Genomic DNA, 27,842 nt, shown 5'->3' with positions numbered 1-27,842 from the left:
AACAGCAAAAGAAATTTTCACACACAAAAGCAAGCAAACAAATAAAAGCCTTTAATGGTTCTCTAATACCTAGTAATACATTTAGACTCTTAAATGGATTTTCTAGACCCTCCAATACATGCTTTCTCATCATCTCCATTCCAGCACATTCCATTTATAAGCCACTTTGGAGCCAGTGGTTCAATTTTAGAAATGAAGATATAAGCCATCATGATAATAAAAGTTAACAGTAAATGATAACATAAATGCAGATCAGACAGAAAGAAGTTAACTGACACTTAACCAAGACACAGGGTAATCTTTGGAGCATGTGTAGGTCCATACACATGAAGGGAGAGAAAAATTCTTCTCTGCCCTCAAAGTCTTCCAGTTGGACTAAATTAAATTTACATGAGGCAGGTTAACAGGAGGGAAAAAACCCAAAGTTTTATTATGTGCGTATGGAGGCCCAATAATAAAATTGAGACCTGAAGAAATAACCAAGGCAGCCAGTGTCTGTGCTTTGTAGGCAAGGAGATGATAAATCTATGAGGCATTGACAGGATGAGAAAAACTTAACTTTGGGAGCTTCAATCAGTAAGGAATTCTAAAATGTTTTTATTTTATTTTATTATTTTTGAGAGAGAGAGAGAGAGAGGGAAAGAGAAAGAGAGCAAGCACAAGTTGGGGAGGGGCACAGAGAAAGGGAGACACAGAATCTGAAGCAGGCTCCAAGCTCCAAGCTGTCAGCACAGAGCCCAATGCAGGACTCTATTGAACCCATGAACTGCAAGATTATACCCTGAGCCAAAGTCAGACACTTAAGCAACGGAGCCACTCAGACGCCCCTGAATTAGTAAGGAATTCTAAGCAGAATTTAGGCTGGTGTCATAAATTAGTAAAAAAGTCACAAAGATTGTTGATACAGCCTTCTCAGCCCTGAAATTCCCGTGTCTGGAGATAAGGACGTCTCTCACCTCCTGGTACAGGTACTCTCACATGGGCGATTCATTTCCTGCCTTTTGGGGGACAGAGGAGGGTCGGAGGGTCCTGCTTGCACGGGCTGTCTCTTAGGGAACTTTTATTTAAAATAGTACGACAAAGTGGCACATTTTGGGGCAGCCTGCCCTTGGCCCTTAGGATATGTAATGATGAGGAAGAACCCGACTGGATTTCTGGTACTCACAATTAAACTCAGTTTCAATCTGGTGAAATGCTAATGGAATGATTTTCCAACTCCGTGAATTCCTTGCCTGAGGACCTCTGGATAGACAGCCAGGGCTGACGGTGGTCTACGGACCACCCTTCAGGGGGCAATCCAACAGGGACTCTTAAAAGGGAATATAATTTGGGAAGAGGTCAAGTTAGAGTCTAGGGAAGATATAGGAAATGTTCCAGAAACCAAGAGGCTAGTGCTTTGGCAAATGGTTGCTGGTATCCCTCTGACTCCTTTCTTTCCCGGGGAGCTGCAAAGAATAAACTGGAAGGAGCGTCCAGAGCTAAGAATGAAAAAGAGGTAGTAAGAGAAGCCTCAGCTTCAAAGAAGAGATCTGTGCTAGGAGGCAGCAGCCCAACTGATGAAAGGCAGGCAATTCAGTAGCTAGAATAGAGTTGCCAGGGACTGAAGACCCAAGATGGTGAAAGAACAGGGAAGAAGGTAAAAGGTTTTGGTTTTGGAATCTGGGTCTAAACAAGTCTTTGTGTCTTAATAAGAAGAGACAGCTTTCTGTCATAAATCCCATACCCAGGGGCTTCATTAGACAGTGTCCTGGGTGATTTCCCACAAACAAGCATGAACTGAAGCTTATCAGGAGATTGTATTTGGTCATTGGGAAGGGTGTGGTCACCCCCCCCCCCCATGTCAGCACTTCCTGCAAAGAGATTCTTTCTTTCTGGTTTTCTGTCCCCATCCAAGTCCCTCGCCCAGCCACAGATTTCCATCACTCTGGGCCAGGCTTAGCTTTGGGGACATCAGGGTCATGAAATGACCTCTGGTTGAATTTCAAGTTCAGCTGACATTCTAGTGCATTTGGAGTGAGGTGGCTAGAGAGTCAAGAGAATTGTTATCAGAATGTCTTTTTGGTGATGTGTTACATGTGATAAGTTCAATCATTGACAAGAGCACTTGAGATATAAGGGGTGTCAGAAGCCTAGCCTAACTTTTTCTGGAGCTAAGGAGCACACACTGTCCATTGGAAGAGCTTTCTGTCTTAACAGCTTTTAGGGAAAGATGTTGAGAATGGCTACTGAACAGGGCATTTTAACTTAACTTTTAAAAAATTTGGGTTCTAGAGCAGAGACAACCTGGGTCCAAATCCTCATTCTGTCTCTTAGTGGCGGTGTCACCTGGGGGCCTCAGTTTCCCCATTTGTAATGGAAGCTAATACTAGTGCCCCCTCCATGGGTTGCTGCAAGGATTCACTGAGTAAAACAGTGTGCGGCACTTCGAACAGAGCCTCATGCAGAGTGAGCTCTCAACTAACATTAGCAATTATTTTCTCTTCTCAAGACTTTGCTGGGGTCTTTCTTCTGCATTGATTAGGGAAATGTGGATCTAGAACTAGTTAAACCAACATCTCATTTTGTTGCTAAGCAACCAGCTCAGAGCTCCCCAAAAGTGCAGTGTGGTGTGCAGTGACACAGCCCCCCTAGCAATCAAGCCTCTGGCAGGCTGTTGCCAAGCCCTGTTGTATATTATTTAAAGCCTCATTTGAAATTGTGGACCAGGAGGGAGGCACGCACAGGCAGCACAGTCATAACTCACGAGCAAAACCAGTCTTTCCAGCTGGAGGGGCTCACGATGGGCAAAATGGTAAGAAAGCGAGTAGTGCTATGTGCTTGCACTCACCTGCAGGTGTTAGGAACGTCACCCATGCAATCACTCTGCTCTGGAGTTGAGAAGATGATCATAGTGGTGTCTTCCATAGACCAAGGGGGTATCCCTCCTTCACCCCATTTGGATCTGGAGTTGCCAGGCCTGGGTGCAAACTGGGTTATGTGACTCCAAATTGAGGAGGGGCAGGACCAAAAGCTTCCACAAAGCTCCCATACTCCTTCTCTGAGGGGTATTAGGGGTCACAGTCATTGACTTTACCCTCATTCATTCATTCACTCACCTGTTATCCTTAAGCGTGGTAGTGGGTGCACTACCACTCAGATTTGCTAGGCACTGAGACTAAAGCCTAAAGCAAGACAGTTACTCTTGGTCTTGTTCTAGTACTTAGACAAGAAGAACCAAAACCACTCTGGCTAGTTTAGCAGACAAGGTATTTACTGAAGGATATTAGGGTGCTCACAGAATTTCCCCTAAAGCCACAGAATGGGGGTGGGTGGCTGTAGAGCTAAAAGCATTGCCCAGAACGTAGCTCTGGACTGACAGTTTGGCTGAGTACAGAGCTCATAGCTGGAAATCATTTCTCTCAGATTGCTGAAGTCATGGCTCCCTTGTCTTGCATTGTGCCAGCGTGGAGAAATCTGCAGCGGTACTGATCTTGGTCTTCTGTGCCTTGCTCTCCCTCTCTCCTTCTGGGCTTTTAGTATATCCTCTTCATCCTCAGTGCTCTAAATTCCTTATCCTAGTTAGAGTTACTTTCATCCACTGTTCTGGGCACTTGAAGGCCTCTTCAATCTGTAAACTTGTGTTCTGGATCATAGTCTTGAATTCTTTCCTGGATTATTTCTTCTACGTTACTCTCCTTTTCTTTTTGGGTCCAATTATTTGGAGGATGGCAGTTCTGGGTGAGGCATTCACTCATCCATCCATTCATTCATGCATTCATTCATTTTTTAACTTCCCCTGACCTATTTTCTTGTCTTATTGCTCATTTTTCTCAGAAAATTCTTGTTTTATCTTCCAACTCACTTCTTGAACTTTTTATTCCTGCTATGTCATATTGCCAATAACTCTTTTGATTTTCTAAAGATTTCTTGTTTCAGTTACTCAGTATCTTCTTTCTCTAAGGACATTAATGATCACTTATCTCTCCCTGCCTATTCTCTATTTCCTCCAAGTTACAGTTACCTGTTAATTTTAGCCTGTGTTATATTAGAGGATTTCAAAAGTACCTGGTGATCCTTGGGCATCTTTTCATATTTAAGGGGGGCCGCACAGAGTGAGCTGGGAGCTCTGTGCGCACAAGGAAGGCCCCAGGGCTGCACTTTCAGGCCTACTCTCCTGGAATGGTCAAATTTCCCTGAGAAAGCTCTTCCAGTCTTGTGCCTAGAAGCTAAAAGCTTGGCTGCTAGCATTCGGGAAGCTGAGTGGGGGAAAAAAGGTGTGTGTGTGTGTGTGTGTGTGTGTGTTATTAATCCATTGCTGTATAACATTACTCCAAAACCTCATAACTTAAAAAAAAACAAAGTATTATCTCACAATTTCTGTGGGTTAGAAATTCAAAGACAGTTTGAGTGGTTCTGGCTCAGGTCTCGCATGAAATTACAGTGAGGTGTGGGTCTACAGTCTTCTACCTGGGCCTGGAGGTTCTGCTTCCAAAGCGGCTCACTCACATTCCTAGCAAGAGATGCAAGCTGTCGGCAGCCGGCCCACTTCCTCCCATGTGTCCTCATGACTCTGCCTTCCCCCAGAGGGAGTGATTTAAGAGAGAGCAAGGTAGAAGCCATAGTCTCAGAAGTCATGTTCACACACCCTCCTGGTTACACAGGTCTATCCTGTTCAGTGTGGAAGGGAACATGCAGGGCATGCATAGAGGAAGAATCACTAAGTGCCATCTTGGAGCTTGGCTACTACTAGGGTGGGGGAGGATGGGAAATCTCAACACCTTTAATGTACATTTTTACGTTTTAGCCATTTTTAGCAAGGAATGGCCATCTTAACTATACTCAAGGTCTCCATTTCAAGGACCCTGAGTTTTGTCTTCTCCAAAGAAAACATTTCCAAACTTCTGGAAAATGGAGGAGCAGCCTCCTGGCTTCACTGATTGGGGAAGGGGGTCTAGGGGTTTGCTTCTTAATAAGACTTTCATCTAGCCTTCCTCTCATTAGCTCCCCCTTAACCTATTCTGCAGAAGGTATCTGGCCTGCGAATGCCAGAGTCTTTGGGGAGGGAGCTGGCTCTGCAGTACAAATTGGGTTGGTTTTTGGCTTTTCCCACTGCTTTTGCTAAGTCAGATCTATTCATCCATCTACTTTTCTGCTTGCAAAATTTTGCCTTTCTCTTCTCTTTTTTTCCTATGGATTTATATCTTTCTAATTGCATAAGAAATCATCTGGAAAACATGTTTTAAGATACAAGTTTTAAGATTTAGTCCCCAGAAATTGAGATCCAGTCTGGGGTGGAGCACAGGAATTGTATTTCGACAAACAATCCCAGGTGAGTCTGATGCATATGGTCTGTGGCCTGAAGGTGTAATGACAGCCCCCATGAGCAGACATTTCCCTAGGGAACCCACTGCACCCCAAAAATGCTATTGTTCCCCTTCTGGCAGGTTTGGGTAAGAGCTTCTGGGTGGGCTCGGGGTGTGAGGGAAGACGACAATTCCTCGAAGTGAATTCAGTGGCAAGGTCCTAGTTATGGCAAGAGATGCCTTTTCCAGCACTCTTGGATCTTCCCGTGTCTGCAACGTGATTCTGGAATAAAAATGATTTCGATTCTGAGACCCAGCTGGATGAGTGGGACCTCGAAATGGTCCAGATGACATGCTCCCTGCCAGAGAACCAAAGAAGGGGAGCCAAGCTGCTTCTAAGATGTCTATGGGGGCCTGAAGTCATGGGACACCCAGGAGACCCCCTCAGGCTCAGTGATGCCATTGCAGGTGCGTCTTAAAGAGGAACCCAGCTTTAACTGCTGCTCTGACTGTGAGGTAGTCCATCTGCATGTGAGATAACACAAGTTATAATAACTCAGAGGTTAGAAGTTGCTTTCACTGACATTATCTGCATCCTTACGTCTATCCGTGAATCTATGTGAGGGTCCAGTGATTCCCAGTTATTAGCCTACACAGCTTACTTATCCTTATGTTTTCTTTTGTCTAAATCTTGGTTTTATTTCATCTCTACAGATCTTCCTCTGTGTTTAACACACTTAAGTAGGGTGCATCGTTGGGGTGCTCTCAGACAGATTTACCCTCCTCCTTCCTGGTATTTGTCCAATTTTACAAATAATTACGTTGTGATTATTTGATGATTGTCGTCCCCCTGGGCTGCAAGCTTCATGGACACTCCCAGCCATAGCCCAGGGCTGGTGAGGCTCAGTGGTGGGCAAATTCAATAAACGGATGTTTTATTTATTTATTTTTATTTTTTTAATATAACACAATTTATTTTTTTTAACATATGCAATTATTTTCCGTCATTTACAATACAGTAGTTACAATGACACTCCAAACAGAAAAGCAAAGTAAAAAATCAAAACCCCCACTTCTATTTCATGTAATTAGACTTATACAGAAATTAGAAGGTTAAGTACCAACTAGTTAATCACCTAATTTCACAGCGATCTGAAGTGGCAATCGTTATATAGCAGCTTATCTATGATACATTCAAGATAAATGATACAATTTATTACTTGCCCATAAGCTAAAACACAGCCTGCTTAATACCTTTCCTTAAATTCTACCTCTATACTACAGTATACCTGAGGTCCATGCAAAAAAGTAGCTACCTTTTATATAGGAAATGGATGATTAAGTCTTTGGTGCTGTACGGCACCAAAGATAAACGGATGTTGAAGTAACTGACAAAGCAACCATTTATGTAACAAAGGGCTGTTAGCTGCACAGCTTTCTGTTGGGTGATAAGCGAGAAGGATTGAGTTCACCCCAGTAGTGCCCAGGCTTAGAGAACTTGCCCTACGCGGCGGATAAAGGGGTCCTGCCACGTCCCAGACTGCACTCTTCACCTCCTACCCTGAAAACACCCCATCCTGCTCTTCCTGGGCCTCCTCTCAGTGATGGGCACAGCCACCCTCTTTTCCACATCACCCTTGACACCAGCCTCTCCCACACTGTTGAAATCCAATGCATCCCCATCTAGGGGACCCTGATTGACCTCCCCAAGCTCCCCCTCAAGCTGCTGGCTTCTCTCCACCACACCCCACTGACACCAAGAGCAGACCCTTCTAGAAAAGTGTGCCTCCAATGATAAAAGGTCATGCAAATCACCCAGGGATCTTGTTAAAATGCAAAGCCTGATGCAATTGTTTGGGGCCTGAGATTCTACATTTCTGACAAGCTCACAGGTGCACAGACCACACTTTGAGTAGTCAGATGTCATTTCTGAAATGCAAATCTTAGTCATTCCTTCATAAAATTCTTCAGTGGCTCCCTATTGCCTACAAGACGTTATGCCATCACTTTTCTGGCTTCTTGTCCAACGCACTGTTCTGCACACCTCCCATCTTCACAGTTTCTCAAATGGCGACTTTCTTTTGTGTCTCTACTGTTCCTTCTGCCTGGAATGTCCTCCTGCCTCTCAGACCCCCTCCTCTGGCTAATTAGCTAACTCCCACTGGACTGCTGGGCTTCACCCAGTCATCACCTCCACCAGAAAACCTTTCTAGATCCCGTCCACTCACTCGCCCACTGCCAGAGTCAGTTACAAGACATCAAAGGAGCACTCCCAAGATCTGTCACGGCTCTCATCACCTTGGGATGCACTGGCCTCTTTACCTGCTTGTGTCCCCACCCAGGCCTAAGAGAACGGAGCCCAGGACAGTGGAAGCTCACAGCTGTTTGCTGGAGGATGGAAATCACGGAGGGACACACCTGTCCTCCCTGGGCCGCTCCTCAAGTCTCCTTCAATTGGCACCTGTCTCTTAAATTGTTTTTATGGAATGCTGTTAAGGGGAGGTGTCTTTCTATTAACTGCACCCCAGTTCCTCCCTCCACCAGATTTATGTTTCTTTGGCTTTAAAATTAAGAATTCTCTTTACTTTTATTTGGAGCAGAATGTTGGGGAACCCTGAATCGGCAGCTTCTCCTGCACTGGGGTTCCCACCATTCTGCACAGTGTCCACTTCTTCAGTCAGAAGGCTGGCCCCAACTCCTGAGAATCAGAGGCCTTGCCAGACACCCCAAGTTTTCCCAGAATGATATGGAGTCACAGAGGCCTGGCTGTTCCTGGAGTCAGGAATCAGCCCATTCTTGCTCAGTGCACCTAGTCCCCTCTCCTCACCGCCCATTCTCTCCTCTCCCTTCATGGCTGCCCCAAACCTTGGTGAAATTCCAAAGTGCTATGAGTGGGCTTGCTCACCCAAACCCAATGCTATTATTGGCTGCTCTACTCTAAGGCCACATTCCATGACTTAGGGCTGTCCTTAGGAAAGAAGCAGGACCCAGAGGCAGACGGTATGGGTTCTAGTCCTGGTTCTTCCATTTGCTACTTGCCTGGCCATATGTAGTCACATATGAAGGTTCTCTAATATGTACAATGGATTTATGTACCTTCCCTGTCAACTCACAGAGTTGTGGTGATGGCTACATGAGTTGGTGAGTGTGAACATGCTTGTCAAGCAGGAAGGGATGTGCAAAAGAAAGTGGATGCATTAATCAAGATTAGGGCCAGGCCTCAAAAGGGGGAGGCAGACGTTTGCCTTGACATGTCTTACTGCCCACCTTCTGTTTGTTTTCGTAACAATGCCCACATAGGCCATTGAATCCCAGAGGAAAAGCTGGGTTTTTAAGTTGCTGACCACATGAGTATACGTTCATTGAGTGTATTACCTCCTTGGGGCAATTTAAAAAAAAGGAGGAGAGAGATTTGAAGGAAGGAACTGACTCTGCAGTAAGGCCTGTGTGAACGGGAATACATGAGGCAGGGAGCTTGTCCAAGGGGGTCCGCTTTGCCTTCATCTGCAGGAAAGGACATACCCCCTGCCCCTTTCTCATGCTGCAAAACTGGCAATTGAGAAGTTTGCTGGGAACCAGGAACCACAAGTGACAGGACCATTAGGGAACTCAGCCTGTGTTCTAAAAGGCCTGCAGGGAGAATGAGCACAAGTGAGTTGTTCACAGCACTGTGGCCTTCTCTGAAAAGCTGTTAGCCCACTCCAGTCCTCTAAGACTGTTCAGAGTGGAAAAGAATGATTGTCCCCCAACGTACCAGAGGCACAGGTGACTCATCTGCTCTCTGTCCCTATGTGTCTCTAGCTGGAGTTGTCTAAGTCTCTCTTCTCTCCCATTCTGACTTTTAAAGAGAGCTGTAAGGTCTCTATTCACAAACTCACACATGTTGGGATCATGGTGAAGTGCCCAGAACCAAGCTCTGTACAGAGAGCAGTACAGCCTGGTAGGTGGGAATATGGCCTTGGATAAAATCACAAAGCCTGGAAAAAAATGAAGCGGGCCTTATTGAAGAAGTTATTTTTCCAAATCTCTTCTCAGGACTTTATTAGGTCTTTTGAAGCAAGGAGACAAACAAAGGCCTATTTTCTCCAGCACATAGGGTCACCCTGGACTTGGATGGATCTCAATCCAACAGAGTCTGGACCCCATGCCCCTTCATCTCCTGTTCTCATGCTCTGCCTCGGAAGAAGGCTGGTAACTGTGGCCCTCCATTGACATTGTGGTGCCTGTCTTCAGGTATCTGCTCCTCAGCAATATGGCCGCCACCTCCTACCCAAAACGCTTTCTCCTCCTCCCATAGGGCGTTCTCCTCCTCCCAGAGGGACTTTTTATCCTCCCACAGGGCCTTTTCCTCCTCAAGAAGAGCTCTTTCCTCCACCCACAGGGCTTTATCTTCCTCCCACAGGGCCTTGTCCTCCTGAAGAAGGTTCTGGTCTCTTTCCCATAAGGCATTGTCCTCTTTCCAAAAGGCCTTATCCTCCTTCCAAAAGGCACGGTACTTTTTCCAAAAGGTTTTTTCTTCCTCCCGGAAAGATTTCTCCATTTCCCAGAAGGCTTTTTCCTCTTTCCAAAAGCTTTTCTCCTCTTCCCAGAAATGTCTCTCCTCTTCCCAAAAGCCCAAGATCTGACCCCGGAAAGCATGGATCTTGCCTCGGAAATTCCACATCTCTTCCCTAAAGCCTTCTATTTTCCCAAGAAAAATTTTCATCTCTTCCCGAAAAGCCTTTTCTTGCTGCAACTTGCAGATTAGTTTCTTCTGGCGTGTGCTGGGTGAGGATCCCACCATTGACCGGAAGCAAGCTAGCCCCATCCATTTGCTCACCTTGAATGGAAACATCTTAGTCAGCCAGAGTGGTGGGGTGGCCATGATGGAGGACAGGGCCGTTGGCCAAGTCCAGGTCAGCTGGTCAAACCCTGCAGGGGAAGCACAGAAAACATATTCATGAGTATCACATGCCAGAGAATGAGTCTTTCATCTGTATTATTTGATTTAGGAAAATTTAACCATTTCCCTCTTTGACCCACTGCATGTGTTTGTGACAGACAAGATTTGGTAGAGAAACACAGCTGGCCATGGCTTTGGGCTGAAGAGGGAGTCAACAATATATTCAAAGTCAAAGCTGCTAAACTCATAGAATCTCAGCCAATAAGGATGGGGGTTCTCAACTAGGGTTTCAGAATACACAAGTGTGACGGGATCACTTGAGGCATGTGTCACAGGTTTCTTTTACTTTTAAATAATAAAGTACTACAGCCCCCCAATGACTTACTTTTTTTATGTTTATTAATTATTGAGACAGAGAGAAACAGAGATGAGTGGGGGAGGGACAGAGATGGAGGGAGACACAGAATCTGAAGCAGGCTCCAGGATCTGAGCTGTCAGCACAGAGCCCAACGCAGGGCTCAAAGCCACAAACCATGAGATCATGACCTGAGCCAAAGCCTGATGCTCAACCGACTGAGCCACCCAGGCGCCCCTGATTTATTTTTGTTAAACCAATGAGAATTCATCTGAAGTTTTGGCATTCTCACCTGGGAATTGCTCATAACCTTCTCCTGGGCCTGCTCACAGCAGGGTGCCACAGGTGTGAGTTCTGTTACAGGCCACCTGGAAAGCAGAGGGTGAGACCCACTGACCTATGGGGGACTATTTTAGTAGAGGAGTCTATTCGGGGAACGGAGGCTTAAAACAAGAAGGTAAGAGACAATGCCAAATGTCAGCAAGGATATGAATAAGAGGTGCTCTCACAATATCAGGTAATATGGAACAATAGGGGAGACACTTTATGACTCAGTAGCTCCAATTCCAGATATGCACCTTGAGGAAACTTCTGAATTGTGACCAGGACACATTTACAAGAATGTTCGAGGAGCTTTGGTCATAAAAGCTCAACACTGCAAACAATCCAGTGGCCATCACAATAGAATGGGATTTAAAAATGGTAGTATATTCATGCAGTTGATAGCATAGCTATGTGCAAAAATGCAGATGAATAGCATAAACATAATTTTTAAAGAAAGAAGCAGGATTGGGGCACCTGGGTGGCTCAGTTGGTTAAGTGTTGGACTTGGTTTCGGCTCAGGTCATGATCTCATGATTTGTGGGATTGAGCTCACATTGGCTCTGCACTGACAGAGGGGAGGCTGCTTGGGATTTCTTCTCTCCCTCTCTCTCTGCCCCTCCCCTGCTCTCTCTCTCTTCAAAAAACGAACATTAAAAAGAGAGAGAGAGAAAGAAGCAGAATTAAAGAATTTCAAAGAATAAAGTTCCCAAACAGGCCAAACTCACACCTGTGGCACCCTGCTGTGAGCACGGCCACAATCTCTATTGTTTCGAGAAATATACTTAGGTGATAACACAAAAAAGCACAGCAAGGAAGTGAGTCCTGGAAGTCAAGGTAGTGGCTGCTTGGGAGGGAAGGAGGGGATGTGGCGGTGGTGGTGATTAGGTGAGGACATGAAGGGGGCTTCTGAGGAGCTAGCAGCAGTCATTTACTGGGGTGGTGGTTGTGGGTGTGTTCATTATAAAAAATGCTAAGCTGTAGGTATATATTTTATGTACTCCAATAAATACATTATATTTTACAATAAAATATAACTAGGGAGAAAGAAAGAAGAAAGGGAAGGAAGGAAGGAAGGAAAGAAGAAAAGAGAATAAAAGAAAGAAAGGAAGGAAGGAAGAAGAGAGGAGAGACGGAGAGAGAGAACATTGTTATATATCTAAGGTATCAGATGTCAGAACTCTCCAGACTACAGTGACTACAAAGGTGCGTCAGGGGATGAGAAAAAAGACTGGACACAGCAGAATGGTCAGAGGCAGGGAAGACAAGGGGTGCATGCACCTAGTGAGGGTATTGATTTCCATTTTGAGCTTTCTAGAAGGAGCTGCCTGGGTCTGGCCTCACTCTGTGGGCCTTGCTAAGGACCACACAATGGAGCAACATGATTCCCTTTGGGAGATTCCTGGGCTTTTCTCCTTGTTTTTCCATTTTCAGACTTGGGAGCAGGGAGTGGGGGAGAAGGAAGGACACATAGCTGGAGTGTGTGTGTGCGTGTGTGTGTGTGCGTGCGCATGTGCGCATGTGGTGAAGGGATAGATGGTGGCACCACCATGTCCACCCAGCCACACAAGCCAGAAACCTAGAGCTCATCCCCGACTCCTTGCTTTTCCTCACCAGACTTTGGATCGATCATCAACCTTCCTAGTTATGATCCTTAACGTTTCTTGAAACGATGACCTAAGATTCATGTCATTGAGCACAGCTGGTTTTGCACCAGGACATTGTGACAGTCTCACCAGTCTCTCTGTTATTGATTTTACCCTCCCATCCACCCCTACTGTAGCCTCAGGGCGTGTTTCTAAGTTTATTTATTTATAGTTTGAGAGAGAGAGAGAGAAGGCAATTGCTCAAGGGGGAGAGGGGCAGAAAGAGAGGAAGAAAGAAAGAATCCCAAGAGAGAAAGAATCCCAAGAGAGAAAGAATTCGGACGAGGGGCTCAAATCTATGAATCATGAGATCATGACCTGAGCCAAAATCTGGAGTCAGACACCTAACCGACTTAGCCACCCAGGTGCCCCACCCCAGGGGTGTTTCTAAAATATGTATCACACCTGCTCACAAAGCTCTGAAGACCCCACACCCCAAATCCAAATGCCTAGTAAGGTCCTCTGTAACCTGACTCTTGCCTGTCTCCCCCTTTACCTTCCTACCATCCCCAAAGCTAAGTTTCAGTAATAATGGGCTACATCCACTTCTCGGGATAAGACCTGCAGTTTCCAGCCTCCAAGCTAAAGAACACGCTGTGTCCTCTACTGATTACCTTTCCCTCTCAGTGTGGCTTGAATTCCTCTCCACGTTGCCCCCTCTGAAAGCTACTTGGGCCCTCAAGACAAAGTTCACCACCACCTCCTCACTCACTCCCATTGTTCTTTGTCATGCTCAGTTGAAATTAGATGTATTGTACTTTGCTGCCATTGTGACCCAACATCTAAGATGAAGCTGGGGTCCTAGGAGGTAAATGATACAAATGTTGGTTGACTTGAACTGAATTTTGCTGAATTTTGGAAATTTGATTTTTCTAGGTTGTATTATGGTTGTCTTATTTACGTAACTGTTGGTATCTTGAGGTGGAAGGGAATGCCTCCTTCCTCCTTCCTTTCTGCTATGACAACACAAAGAAGGCCCTCAACAAGAGTTTGTTGAACTGAATTCGGACACTCTATGAGCAAAGCCACAGGGCAGTTAGAGTCCAGGATAACTGTCGATGACAATCAACTTTCTAATTACAATGTCAGGAACAACAGTCTGCACATTTATTTAGCCCTTTTATGCTGGGCACTTCGCTCGCATTACCTGTTCAATCCTTTCAGCCATGCTGTGGAGATAGGCACCCTAGTTAAACTCATTATACAACTGAGAAAACTCAAGCTTAAGTAAGTTAGAAACCCATTCAAACAATTAAGTAGGTGAGTCAAGATTCTTCGAATAAGTGCTAGAGTGCATTGCGTGGTCAAGGAATACTACTTGCAAACACCATTGGGCTGATATTTTCACTAGGAAGGTGTGTGTACGTGTGTGTGTGAATGAGAGAGAGAGAGACAGAGAGAGAGAGAGAGAGAGAGACAGAGAGAGAGAGCGCGTGGATTTGTATCAAGCCCCTGGACTTACTGATAACTTAATGATAACATTTAGCAGTGGTCACTAATTTTAAAGAAAACCTCCTTTCTCCTCATACAAGCCTGCTGAAAAATAATACACTGACACTCACACTAAAAAGCAAATCAAAGAACATTGAATGTTATCACTCAAGAAAATAACTATATTTTTATCAAACAACAAAATAAGACTTACAAAAATCTATTTTTATATGTGAGACCTGTCTGTTCCCTGTTTGCAAAAACAAACAAATAACTCAAACACACAAACAAACAAACAAACAAACAAACCCACTTCTGTGCAGGCTTCTGACTTTCTTTTGGAACGTTTCCTGGACATATCCCAGTGCCAAAAGTAACCACCTTCCAAATTACACTAAAGCTTTATTTCTTACTCCTTTGCCAATATTGGAACTAAGTAGAGATCTCACTGAAACAGCTTAATAAAGTGCTTTTTCCTTTGTACCTGAGATCCCAACTGTTGTCTAATTCTGAATTTCCCTCTGCAGTTTCTCCCAGGTTCTTATTTTCTGGCTCTTTTCATGGCCTCACACTTTCTGCAGGTCTAACACCCGATGTTTTTGGCAGGCTTTCCCTTCAGCGCTGCGCTCCACAGAGAAACAGTGTTGACACTCATGAGGAGAGAGAACCACAAAGCTGAGTGGAGAAGTCAATTCTGGGGGCTGGCTCAGTCCACGGAGTCACTTGAGAATAGGAAAAACTACAAATTATAAGTCAGTGAGTGCTCAGTGTTCACGCTCCCTGACTTTCCCTGAGTCTCACCGCCTACTTGGGCAGCCGCAGGAGAGATCTGCCCATGGGACTTGTTGACAGACGTAAATGTACTATACGTCAAATATCCGGGGACCGCGGCTTGACAGAAGACCTGTCCTTTTTGTGGAGAAGCAGGCCCACAGGCTGAAACTTCTTCATCTTCTGACTCCCCCTCTTGGCATCCATATCCATTGTTAATGACCACCTCTGGGCTGCCGGGCAAAGCCAGGCCCTCCCCTCTTCTCCTTACAACCCAGTGGAAACCTCATTTCCTCAGCAATGCCTCACTCCTGGGCTCAGTCCTCCCTCACTCCTCTCTCTCTCTCTGCTCAGTCTGGCCTCTTGGCACACAAACACACTCAAATCTCTCTTCTTAACACAACCACCCGACCAGCTGACCACAGACTCCTCTGCCTCTCTCTGCCTGCTGTGTGCTGTTTGTTCTCTCCTCCTTGAATAGTTTTCTCGAAGAGCAGCTGACAATCGCTATCCACCATTTCTGGATTGCATCTACACCCCATCCTACAGCAATCTGCCCGTTGCCGCCTTACTCCACTGACACTCTGTTCATTAAGAACACTAGTGACCTGCTCACTGTTTCGTCCTTTGTCCTCACTGACTGACCTGTTGGCAGCATCTGACATTAGTCCATTTTGAAGCTCCTTCCCCTTGACATCAGTAACACGGGTCACCTTGCCCTCCTCCCTGCTCTCGGACCACTCTTTGTCCATCTCTTTGTGGACTCCTTTTCCAGACGGAATGTGCTTTATCCACAGAAGGCAGTGCCTACCTCACAGAGCTCTTGTAGGGACGAAACTGGGTATTTCTAGTGTCTAGCCCAGTGCCTGGCACATAGCAAGTGCTCTCTAAACAGAAAATAAGAATAATTATAATTGTTACTATTTGTGTCATTTTCAATCTTCTTAGGCTGGCATACCAGGACAATCATGATCTGTCCCTATAAACCATTTTTGCCTTATCTCTCAGCCGCTTTCCCTGATGCCTATGCTCTGGCCATGTGTAATCCCTCAAACATGCCAAGTTTTCATCAGTTCCCTTCCATGCTGGTCTCTCTCCCTCCATAGCTTTGCCTAAGCCCACTTCACTTCACCTAGTTAACACTTCTGAACTCAGGCACCTCCTCTAGCTCTCCTGAAACCCGTCTCTGTCAAATTCAGACTCAGTAAACGCCCCCTCTGTCCCACTAGGAACATTGTCTCGCATCTCTGCATCCAGTATCCAGAGCAACGGCTGGTACATAATATACGTTAAGTAAACAGCAGCTGAATGAAGGGCAGTCTCCCGGATGATAATGTTAGAGAAAAATTCATCTGCAAATTTTTCTCATGACCACTTAAATTATTCTTAAGAGATACATTAAGTGTAATATCAAATACATGGATTTGTATTTAGACATAAAGTGTAATTCGGTATATGCCAGGTACTGGACTAGGCACTCAATGTTTCCGATTTATTCCCTACAAGAAGAGCTCTATGAGGTAGGCACTGCTTCCTGTGGATATAAAAACATGAATCAAAGAAACATGCCTAATTTTCAATATTATACTCTAGGACAGAGACTATTAAGGAAAATGTTATATATAACTCTGCTTAGAACCGATAACTATCCAAAATCTAAAGCCAACAGTTACTTACTGCTTAGCTGTTTCCCAACTGGGCAAGTCCCATAGCCCTCAGAGGTCAGGTGTCATTGTCACATCACAGACCCCCTAACCTGTTGGCCTGAGGCTTCTGCTCCTCTCAGTCCTGACTCACAGGGGAGGGAGGCCCATGATGGGTAAGGGACTTTGAGGAGTGGAAAGAGAAAGACTTCTCTTTCCATCTTTGACTTCACCAATAGGGTGACACTGTTAATGACTCACAGAAGACTGTGACCTCACATTCCACCTGGACTGCGTCCAGGGGCAGGCTTCTGGGAAATCACGTTGCAGTCAGGGGTTTTGTGTGTGATGAATCGTTTCTCTTGCTGCTCTCAAGATGCTGTCTTTGGTTTTTGGCAGCTTAACTATGATGTGTCTATGCACACTGAGTGTATCCTAGAAATTTGTTGAGGTTCTGAGAAATGCAGATTTGATGTAATTTTTCCTGAAATTTGAGAAGTTTTTGGCCATTATCTTTTAAAATATTCTTTCTTCCACTTTTCTTTATTCTTCTTCTCAGACTCCTTTTACATGTACGTTGTTAGCTTGATGGTGTCCTAAATGTGTCTGAGGCTCTGTTCATTTTTCTTCATTTTTCTTTCTATTGCTTAGACTGGATAATAATTGATCTGTTTTCAAGTCTACTGATTTTTCAGCCAGATCAAATTGCACTTGATCCGCTCTATTTTTCAACTGCAGAATTTCTATTTGGTTCTTATTTTTTAAATAACTTCTTTTACTGGTATTCTCTATCTGGTAAGACATAAAGTTCAAGCTTTTCTCTAATTCTTTAGGCATGGTTTCTTCAATTTTTTAACCACATTTATAACGGCTGATGTAAAATCTTCATCTTGGAAGACCATCCTCTCTACGTCCTCAGATAATTTCTAACCAAAAAGAAAATGACTCAAAATAATAGTTTCTACTGGCTGCTTTTTTTCCTCTATGTGTGAACCATTCTTTCCTGTTTCTTTGTGTGTGTCCTAAGTTTTTATTGAAGTTTGACATTTAAAATTAATTTTAAATAATATCTTAAATAATATAATATATATATTTATATATAAATAATATTATATATATAATATGGCTACCCCAGAAATGTGATTTCCCCCTCCTCAGATTTGTTGTTTCTTGTTGTTGTTACTGCTATTTGCTTGTTTAGTGGCTTTCCTTGACTAATTCTGAAAAGTCTCTATTTTTTGTCTTGTGTGGCCACTAAAATCTGCTTGCTTAGCTTAGTGGTCAGCTAATGATTGAACTAAGAGATTTCTTTGAACTGGTAAGTGTCTCTTCCTTTGCTGAGGGACTCTGTGTAGGTGTGTGTTGGGGCATGCCGGATGTGGTTTGAAATTCCACCTTATCTTTCATTTCCTTGCTTGTGCAGGATCTAAGGTCAGCCTGAGGTGAAAGATTATGACCCTCCGTAGGTCTTTCTTGGGTGTGTACACGGTCAAATACATATGACCTTCTAGAGTTCCAGAAATATGTTAGAACTTTTCAGAGTCTCCATGTGATTCCCGAGTTTTTCCTGTAAGTTACTGCTCAGCTTCTTATTAGCTCCCACTGGTGACACTGTCTCAGGAAACTGAGATATTAAAAAATCGCCACTATTTTTTTTTTTGACAAATGCCCTGAGATAGGGCTATTTGCACAAAATTAACATTGAATTAGGTCAAATAAAGACAAGTCCTATGGATGGAGCTTTTCAGTGAACTGCCAGAAAAGTCAAATAGTAATAATTCATTGGAGATGGGGATTTTCTGGGACTCCAAACTCAACCTGTCCCCTTATCTGTCCATTCTAGATGGCCCAGTCATTGGTTTTAATCATTACTCTTTTCCAATATATGTACTTAAGTCTACCAGTTTCTCTATAAATACACTTACTTAAATCTCACATGTTTTGATGTCACATTAAAAAATTTTTTTAATGTTTATTTTTGAAAGAGAGAAAGAGACAGAGCATGAATAGGGAAGGGGCAGAGAAGGAGACACAGAATCTGAAGCAGGTTCCAGGCTCTGAGCTGTCAGCACAGAGTCTGCTGTGGGCTCAAACTCACAAACCTTGAGATCATGACCTGAGACAAAGTTGGATGCTCAATCGACTGAGCCACCCAGGTGCCCCATTGACATGTCACATTTCAACTGTCATTCAGTTAAACTATTTTCTCATAGTCATTGTAATTTCTGTTTTGACCCGCTGGCTATGTATAAAGATGCTGCTTAATGTCCAAATATGTGGGGATTTCCAATTACCTTTTTGCTACTGATTTCTAGTTCAGTTCCACTATGATCTATGTCTGCACAAAGTATATGGTTTGTATACTTTGTATACAGTTGTTTCTTTTTGTTAGGACTTGCTTTATGGCTCTGTATGTATTAAATTTTGGTAAACGTTCCATGTTCACTTGAAAATAATTGGCATTGGGGGAGGAGAAGAAGGAAAGAGAGTTGGGGAGAGAGAAGGACACAAAACTTGAGAGACTATTGAATTCTGAAAATGGAACTGAGGGTTGAAGGGGAAGGGGGAGGGGGGAAAAGAGGTGATGGTCATGGAGGAGGGCACTTGTGGGGAAGAGCACTGGGTGTTGTATGGAAACCAATTTGACAATAAACTATTAAAAAAAATAATTGGCATTCTTCAGTTGTTTGATGCCACATTCTCTCTATAAGTGAATCAGACTAAGTTTTTAAATATGTTCGCATCTTCTGTATCTTTGTTGATTTTTATGACTTTATCGGTTACTGAGAGGATATATGCTTTGATCTATTTCTTCTTCCAGTTCTGTCCATTTTTGCTTTATATATTTTGAAGCTGGATTATTAGCTACATGCATTTTTACAGTTATTATATTTTCTTCTCATATTAACTTTTATTGTTATGAAATGCCCTTCTTTATTTTTAGTAATCCTTCCTTCTTAAACTCTACTTTGTTGTTAGTATAGGCACATCAGGTTTCTTTCCTGTTGGCATGATATAGCTTTCCTTATCTTTCCATTTTAATTTTTCTCTGACCTTATATTTAAAATGTGGTTTTTGTGACTAATATATAATTGAGTTTTGTTTTTTCCACTCGAAAACAATTTGTCACTTAATTGGGGTATTATTTTATATTCACATTGCATATAATTACTGATGTATATTTTGATTTGGGTCTATCATAACATTTTTTCCTAGACCACTGATTCAGTGTTAATTTTTCTTTTTTCTTTCAGAGAAATTTATTATTCCATTTCCCTTTGTTATTTCATTAGTTAAGTATCCTTTTAGTAATTATCCTCAAGATTAAGATAGGCATCCTTGAATTATTAAAGTATCATATGTATTTTTACCTTGATCACATCCATGAAAATGCTAGAACCTTAGAAGATTGTAGCTCCACTTACACCCCTCCTATCTTTTTCATTTTGTTGTTGTGCATTTTAATTCTGCATATGTTTAAGAATCCAGAAGGCATTACTATTACCATTTTGTAAAGTCAATGTTTATTTATAATTATACATTTTTAAAATCTTTTCTGGTGCTCTTCATTTCCTTCCTGCATCTCTATGCCTCTCTTTGAGGTCATTTTCTTTTCCATCCCCCCAAAATCATACCCTTTATGTTTCCTTTATTATGAGTTTTGTGATGACTTCTCTCAGTGCTTATTTGTTAAAAATACTTTAATTTTGCCTTCATGTTTTATACCATCTAACATTTTATTATAGAATGGTTTGCTTAACATGTTTCTACTGTGGTGTAAACAAATGATCCTTTTCTTTCATTTTTTTGTTCTTCACAGTATTTTATGGCAATATTATTTCAAAACATTATAAGAAATAATTTTAATTTTTATAAACATACTGTGTCTAATGTGTTGTTTAACTTATCTATTTGATCTTTATTTTTTTTAAGCAGAGGGAAGCTCTGTGTCTTTTTAAAAATTTTTAGAGATAGAAAGCATGAGTGCAGAGGGGCAAAGAGAGAGGGAGAGAGAAAATCTCAAACAGGCTCCTTACTGTCAGTGTCGAGCCCAGGGCAGGGCTTGATCTCATGAACTGTGATATCATGACCTGAGCAGAAATCAAGAGTCAGACACAACCAACTGACCCACCCAGGTGCCCCTCAATCTTTACTTTTATTTATTGAATATTGTTCAGGTCTAGAATATGCATGTGATTATTTCACACAGATTTCAGGGTCTTTTTGTGTGTGTGTGTCAAGTTTATTCACCTTGATTTTTAATTCCATAAACATATTAATCATCATTCAAAGTGCATGTTTTATTAAAGATATGGATCTTCTGCAGATCTCCCTCTATTGTCTGTTTTTCCCCTCTCGGTGTTTTATCAAAACTTGTTTTCTTATATGGCTAGTTACTTTTATTGATGTTACTTTTTTCCAGAGGTACTTATTTTTGTGTCTAGTAAGCAGAGAGGCTAGAGAAGCTAATTACTTGAATCCAATCAGGAGTTGATATGATTCTAAAACTAATCTTTAATCTCTGAGATATGTTTCTCTAGTTGACTCTTACTTTAAAAAAAATGCTCATGATGTTTTCCAGAACCTCTCCTTTCTGATGCATCCTTAGCTCTAATTGTAGCCCTCTTAAACCCTTTAATATTGCTGAAACCTCTGTTCACACCCTCCAGCTTTTCATTCACTGCTTTCACTTTTGGAAGCAGCTTCAAATGTCACTCACCTCTACAGACTTTACTCTTTATTCAGACCTTGGTCTCAAAAATTCTCCCTGACTCGGTATTTCTGAGACGTCTGGTGCTCCTACTTGTTCTCAGCAGGAAGTGTTTGAAAAGCCCCGGTCAGCCACTGCCCAGTGCAAAACTCATATGCGGGCTTGTAACCAAAGGAGTGACATGATGGAACTCAAGATTGTTGACCTGGTCACAAGGCCCAAAGTAGATGAAAATAAATTGATTATATAATTTATAGTTAGCATTCATTGATCATTATGTGCCCAGTTGCTGTTTTAAGTGCTTTGACTTGTATTTTCTCACAACAAATGAACAAATTAGATATTATTGCTGCTCCATTTTACAAGGGAAGCAAAAAATGCACAGAGAAGTTAAGAAACTTGCCTAAAGTCATGTAGAAGTAGAGCCCACATTTGAACTCAGGCAGTTTTGCTCAGAACACATATCTGTGTGATGCAGAAGGCTGCTGTGATAATGGACACAACAGACAGTGTGAGTCATGAGTCAGACTCTGGGGAGTCCCAGAGGAATAGATAGCTACAAGAAATACTTCAAAGAGAGACTCATTAGCTGGTCAAAACAGTTGCATGAGATTAAGATGAAGGAAGTAATGGCAAGACTAAGGTAAGGGCGGCCTCAGTGCCTGGAAAATGACCAGAAATGTATCGAGAAGGTGCTGATTTAGATGCGTTGTGGTATTCTCACATGACACCCGGGGATCCTCAGGAACTCACAGTTCATACAACGTTGGCTGTTCCAAATAAATCTTAGAGCCTCTGGGGGGAATGGCAAATGAAATTATTATTGTTGACGGTGAATGGAGAACTGAAAATAACTTGAGCCTCAGCGTCAGTGTGCTCACAGAATTGAAAAGGACACACTTGTCCTTAGTTCTGGCTGCTTTGCACAAGATCAAGGCTCCTGTTTACTCAAGACAGAGAGTTTGGCTCACATTTTGTTCAATATTGTTTTTAAAATTTGCATTACCATTATTGCCAATTCAGAAAAGTGCATGTTCATTGTAAAAAAATATTAGGAAATAGGGCGAGGATAAAGAAGAAAATTAAGATCATCCATAACCAGTACTCGGAGGTAACCACTATAAACTCGTGAGGATATTGTCTTCCACTCTTTTTCCTATGCTTATGGCCGATGTTTTCTATGAGACTGGTTTTATGCTGTGCATAGTGCTTCGTGGCTTGCTTTTGTATGCAGTAATATATCATAAGCGCTTCCCCGCTTCTTTAAATATTTCTGAGACCATGATTCTTAATAACTGCAAGAGGGCACATTCCCTTATTTTTGGAAATTGATTTATTCCATTAGGAATATAGATTATTTTCTTGGAAGAGCAAGTCAAACCAGAAAATTGCTCACAGACGAAGACAATGGCAACATAATCAATCACTGCTGCCATGGCCTCAGTCTCTGTATTGAGAGAAGAGAATTCTTTCTAGCAGCGCCAGTCATAGAAAGGGATCATTCATGGGAAGTTGGCTTTGTGAAGGCAGAGACTTTGTTTTGTTCCTGCTGTACTCACAGTGCCCATTTTACAAAAAGCTTCTGAAATAAAGCCGAAAAACATAAACAAGCCAATAGATAAATGGCCAAAGGATGTGAATACATTGATTGTAGACAAGTAAAAATGATTCTGTGAAAAGATTTCCAACCACACTTAAAGAGAAACGCAATTGAAGATAAATATTGCATTTCCTACCTATCAAATTGGCAGAAATCCAAAAGTTTAACAATACGCTCTGTTTACAAAACTGTATGGAAATAGGCCCCCTTGTGCAGTGCTGGTCGCGATGCAAAACGTTGCAACCCCTAAAGAGGGGAGTTTGTCAGTGTCTAACAAAATTATAGATGCATTTACCTTTTGACTCAGCAATTCCATTTCTGGAAGTATATCCCACAGGTACGTCTACAAAATGATACTTGTAAAGTTATCCAATTCATTGGAGTATTGTTTGTAACTTCAAAGGATTGGAAATAATCCAATTATCTATAATAAATTATGGCACGTCCCCTCAGCAGAGTACTATGTAGCTGTTAAAAAAAATACAGCAAGCGTTCTATATGTTGATATGGAGACCTCTCCAGGATATATAAAGAGAAAAATATCACCATCAACAAGGTGTAGAATGCTGCTACATATTGTGTAAAGGAGAAAATAAAAATATATACTTATGTTTTTTATATTTATTTTTATTTGCTTATATCTGTACAAAGGTACATTAGAAGAAAAACACCTGGCTAATGAAAATGGTCATTTCTGAGAGAAACTATGGGAAGGACAGGGGTAGAAGCAAGACTTTTCTGTGAATACCTTCCATGAAGGCTTTGGTCTTTCAATAATGTAAATGGATTATATATTCTAAAACAAAAAAAAAAACCCTTAAAGTTGGCAACACATGAACATAACCATACATCAAATTTTACCACATCCGCACAGAGGAAGGATTTATTTCAAGTGCTTTGACTTTACCTCTTAGTGGCTACAGCCACATGCGGTCGGTAGATGGGAACCACGTGAGGTCCTGCAGTGTGGCCTGCACGAGGTGGGTGTCATGGGATGAGTTGTGCCCCCCCCCCAAATGGCATACGCTGAAATTCTAATCCATATACCTCAGAATGTGACCATATTTAGTGATGGGGTCCTTAAAGAGGTAATGAAGTTAAAATGAGGTCACTGGGGGTGGGCCTTAATCCAATATGACCAATGTCCTTACAAGAAGAGGAAACAGGACACAAACATCCACAGACGAAAGACCATGCATAGACATAGGAGAAGACGGCCATCTACAAGCCAAGGAGAAAGGCCTCCGAAGAAACCAAACCTGCCAACACCTTCAACTTCAACTTCTAGCCCCCAGAACTGTGAGAAAAAATAAATTTCTATTGTTTAAGCCAACTAGTCTGTGATACTCCGTTACAGTGGCCCTAGCAAACCAATATAGCAAGCGCTTTTGCTTTGTTTACTGCTTCATTCCTGCACTCAGAACAGTTCTGGCACATAATAAACATAGTTATTGAAGGAAAGATGGAAGGAAGGAAGGAACAAACAAATGAACGAAGGAACAAAGGAACAAAGGAAGGAAGTTCTGCTCCTAGAGTCTGAAATAAAAATAGGAGAAATGATCTCTACTTGGAGCTTCCCTCCAGCTGTGATTTCTATTCTTTTGTTCCTCCTCTCATATTTTTTCTTTTATCCCAGAAGAGGTTACCCTCTTGCCTTCTCCTCCCATCCTCTTCTTCCAGTGGAGGAAAGAGTTTTACTCACCAGTCTATCTTCCAGACCTTTCTGTGCATCACATTTTCTACTGCGAATTTCTTTGGATCTCTTTGTTCTTGGGGGTTGACACAGAGTGGATTTCCCAAAGATGGCCTCAATGAGATGTCTTATCCTGTACACTTTTTTTTTTACACTGTGACCTTTCAAAATCCCCTCAAGAGGCAGGGTCTATACCCTCCTCCTTGAACCTGGACTGACCTTTGGATTGCTTCAATCAACAGCGCACAGAGGAGGTGATGCTATGTGACTGCATGGCACTGGTGTGCTGGGGCCCATGCTACCAGCTCTCCAGTGAGAGTGGACGTCTTTCTCCAGCCCCGTGCCCAGTAAAGCCAGGCCAGTAGCCTGGAAATAGGCATACTGGGATTATCTATTGTGGGAGGTTCCTGGAGAAATGAGGAGCAAGATGCAACCAAGTTTCCAGAGGCTTCCAGAAGCTAATGGAAACAGGGATGCTCCCAAACCCTAGGACCATGACCACGCTCCTTCCTTAATGGAAGGGTGAACAGTCCCAGAGAGGCTGGGCACCGTGACCACTGAAGGGTCCCAGAAAGAGCAGGCACATTGAAAAGGTACAGTCCCAGGGAGGCTGGGCACCATGGACATCCCTGAAAGAGACAGAGATGGAACAAGAGCTGAGGGCTAATGGCGAACTTTATTAGGAATAGCATCTTATTTTATACCCTCCTTGCAAGCCTGGAGAGCATAGTAAACGTTTAGTCAGCAGTAAATGTTTAATGAGAATAACAGACAGTCACAGAGTGGGCAGAGCAGAGCTCTGTCCTGCATGTCCTCCTGGGACTTTATCAAGTCCCTTGTTCCCAGCGTTCTGGGAGTGGAAGTCCAATAAGGATGTTTCATACACAAAGAGAGTGCTTGAGAACTGAGGTCTGATGTCCTACTTCCCAACAATCTATGGTGCAGAAGCCAGAAAGGACTAGGATCACACACACACACAAACACACACACACACACACACACACACACACACACACACACACACAGCTGGTTGTTAAACATTTACCAGCAAACCACTGTTCCTGAGGTTAGATCATAAGAAGGGATGTAGCTTCCCCTGGATCTCCATCTCTCAGTACATGTGGTTTTAAATCCCAGCCACCACGCTGCATCGCAGCCCAGGGCACACGCAGAGGCCACACGCAGAGTTCTGGCTCACAGCCCCAGCTAGCATTGGCCCCCGCTCTGCATGTGAGTGAGAAAGCCCTGCCATGACTGTAGCCTCAGCCTCCCACTGTCCGTGAGCGTAGTCAACTCCCAGAACTGAGAGATATAATAATAAATGATCACCGTTTTGCACCACTAGCTCCGAGTGGTGAAATAGCAATGGATAATCTCAACAGTGATGCTCTTCTCTGCTCTCCCTCGTGGCACTGTAAGTGAAGAGGAAAGAAAATGCATCAGTTCAACATTTTAAAAATGTATCCATTTTACATGATAAATCTTCATGCTCAGAGTGAGATTTACTCACTCTCTCATTTATTCAACAAATATTTATTGAGTGCTAACTAAGCATCAAACCCTCCACTCACTCGGTGGTAAGGGTAGACAAACAGAGACAAAATTACAACAATCGAATACAAGCATGGTATGAAAGGCTGACTACACAGATGTGTGTCCAGGGGCCACTGGGGGCATGAAAAGGAGCAAGGGTCTAACTCTTGCTTCTTTACAGGTACACAGAAAGCACATGGTCAAGTAAGACATCAGAAAAAAATGTCTTGGCTAAGTCCTGACAGCTCGGTGGTTTTCTGTGTTATTAGTGGGAAGGTTTTCGCAGACAGAGAGCAAGCCATAGAAGGAATGAAACACTGGGATCCTGAAGCCTTTGTTTTGCATGACTGGACGTGCCTCATCACTGATAGTTCCTGGAAGATTATGATAGGCAGGTGCATGCTGAGGCATGTTGAAAGGTAGAAGCCTGGAAAAATAGGTTGAGACCAAGTTATGAATACACTTGACTCTATCCTGGAAAAAGCTTTTAGTACAATAAGAATTTAAATATTGGGGCACCTGGGTGGCTCAGTCGGTTAAGCATCCAGCCTTGGCTCAGGTCATGATCTCATGATTCGTGGGTTCAAGCCCTGCATCGGGTTCTGTGCTGACAGCTAGCTCAGAGCCTAGAGACTGTCTTCAGATACTGTATCTCCCTCTCTCTCTGACCCTCCCTTGCTTGCACTGTCTCTCTCTGTCTCTCAAAAATAAATAAAAAACATTAAAAAATATAAAAAAGAATTTAAATATTGTTTTAAATCTATGGTAAGTCAACGAAAGATGTCATGCTGGATGACAAAACTCTCAGAACTTACTACATGCCTGTCACATGCGTCGTTGCACATTGACTTAGTTCTGCCGATAGTTTACAACTGGAATCTGTTCTGATCGGCTGGTGCTGCCGTTCTGATGGGTCAGGGCCCTTGACCAGCTTGTAAGTACCATAGTTTGAAAACATCACCCCTGAAAATATTATTAAAATCAAGGACAGGACAAAGTGGGTAAACATTCTCCATTTTGTGAGTGATAGCCAAAGCATCAGACAAGGAAATAAAACAAGAGGTATAAATACTAGAAAGGAAGGGGCAAAGCCATCATTACTGGCAGATGATTGACTTTCTATCTAAAAAAGAAAAAAGAATCAACTTACAATTTTAGAATTGATAGTAATCAGAAAAAAATAAGCATACAATGCCAACTATCTCCAAATTGATGTGTAATTTTAATGCAATCTTGAGCAGAATTGCCAGAGGATTTCTCCCGCTGGGAAATTCAACTAAGTCACTTTTAAAATAAGGCCTCAAAATTTTAGGGGATGAGAGAGAACAAGTTTCCGGGACCTGGGGGAGGGCAGGAGGTATGGAGAAGGCTGATGTTTCTGATGGGAGGCCAGGATCCCACAAAAGGCTAGCAGATGGTAGGGGGAGGAGGTGCAGAGGGAAGAGAACCCCTGGTAGGTGGGCTTGAGCATTTTCCCAACCATGACACATACCCCTGGGGACATTGAGACCATCCTGGACTCAGCAACCAGGAAGAGGCACCTGAAGATGTTACCACTTCTTCCCCTCAAGGCTCCAACTAGACCTGAGTGAAAGGATCAAGGCTGGAAACCTTCCAGGGAGTGAGGAAGCAGTCTGCAGGGACGTCTTGTCCTCACACCCTCCCCAGAGCCCCTGGGACCCCTGAATACAGGCCCCAACATTTTCCTGGAGCACCTTGGACAATTGCCCATCCCACAGGGCCCTTTGAACTTTAAGGGTTTAACTGTCTTTTTTGTCTCTTCCTCGTCTCTTAGACCCAGAAGTTTATTTGTTCATGTATTTATTTATAAAACTGTGGTAAAATACATATAACATAAAATTTACCATCTTCACCATTTTGAAGTGTAGAGTCCAGTAACATCAATACAAGCAATGGGGTTGTGCGGCCATCACCGCCATCCATCTCCAGAGCCTTTCCATCCTGCAAAAGGGA

General features: G+C 42.9%; 1 protein-coding gene across 5 annotated transcripts; it reads right to left on the bottom strand.

Annotated features, from left to right (window-relative positions):
• Window positions 1-9,293: 9,293 nt before the first annotated feature.
• Window positions 9,294-16,545, bottom strand: CCDC70 (coiled-coil domain containing 70). Of its 5 annotated transcripts, none has more exons than XM_029938588.1 (2): window positions 16,366-16,545; window positions 9,294-10,193 (listed from the first exon to the last, which is right to left on the bottom strand). In XM_029938588.1, exon 2 carries the CDS (start codon window positions 10,144-10,146, stop codon window positions 9,448-9,450), a length of 699 nt encoding a protein of 232 aa, XP_029794448.1. In that variant the 5' UTR covers window positions 10,147-10,193; window positions 16,366-16,545; the 3' UTR covers window positions 9,294-9,447. The 5 variants fall into 5 exon arrangements, with proteins under 5 accessions (XP_029794448.1, XP_029794447.1, XP_029794452.1 ...); XM_029938587.1 differs by lacking the exon at window positions 16,366-16,545 and adding an exon at window positions 15,334-15,415; XM_029938592.1 differs by lacking the exon at window positions 16,366-16,545 and adding an exon at window positions 14,402-14,602.
• Between the last annotated feature and the right edge of the window lie 11,297 nt (window positions 16,546-27,842).

The sequence above is a fragment of the Suricata suricatta genome, chromosome 4, assembly GCF_006229205.1.
Source record: "Suricata suricatta isolate VVHF042 chromosome 4, meerkat_22Aug2017_6uvM2_HiC, whole genome shotgun sequence".
In the NCBI taxonomy this organism is placed as follows: domain Eukaryota; kingdom Metazoa; phylum Chordata; class Mammalia; order Carnivora; family Herpestidae; genus Suricata; species Suricata suricatta.
The sequence above is the reverse complement of the archived record's forward strand: the minus strand, read 5'-3'. Positions and strand labels throughout refer to the sequence as shown.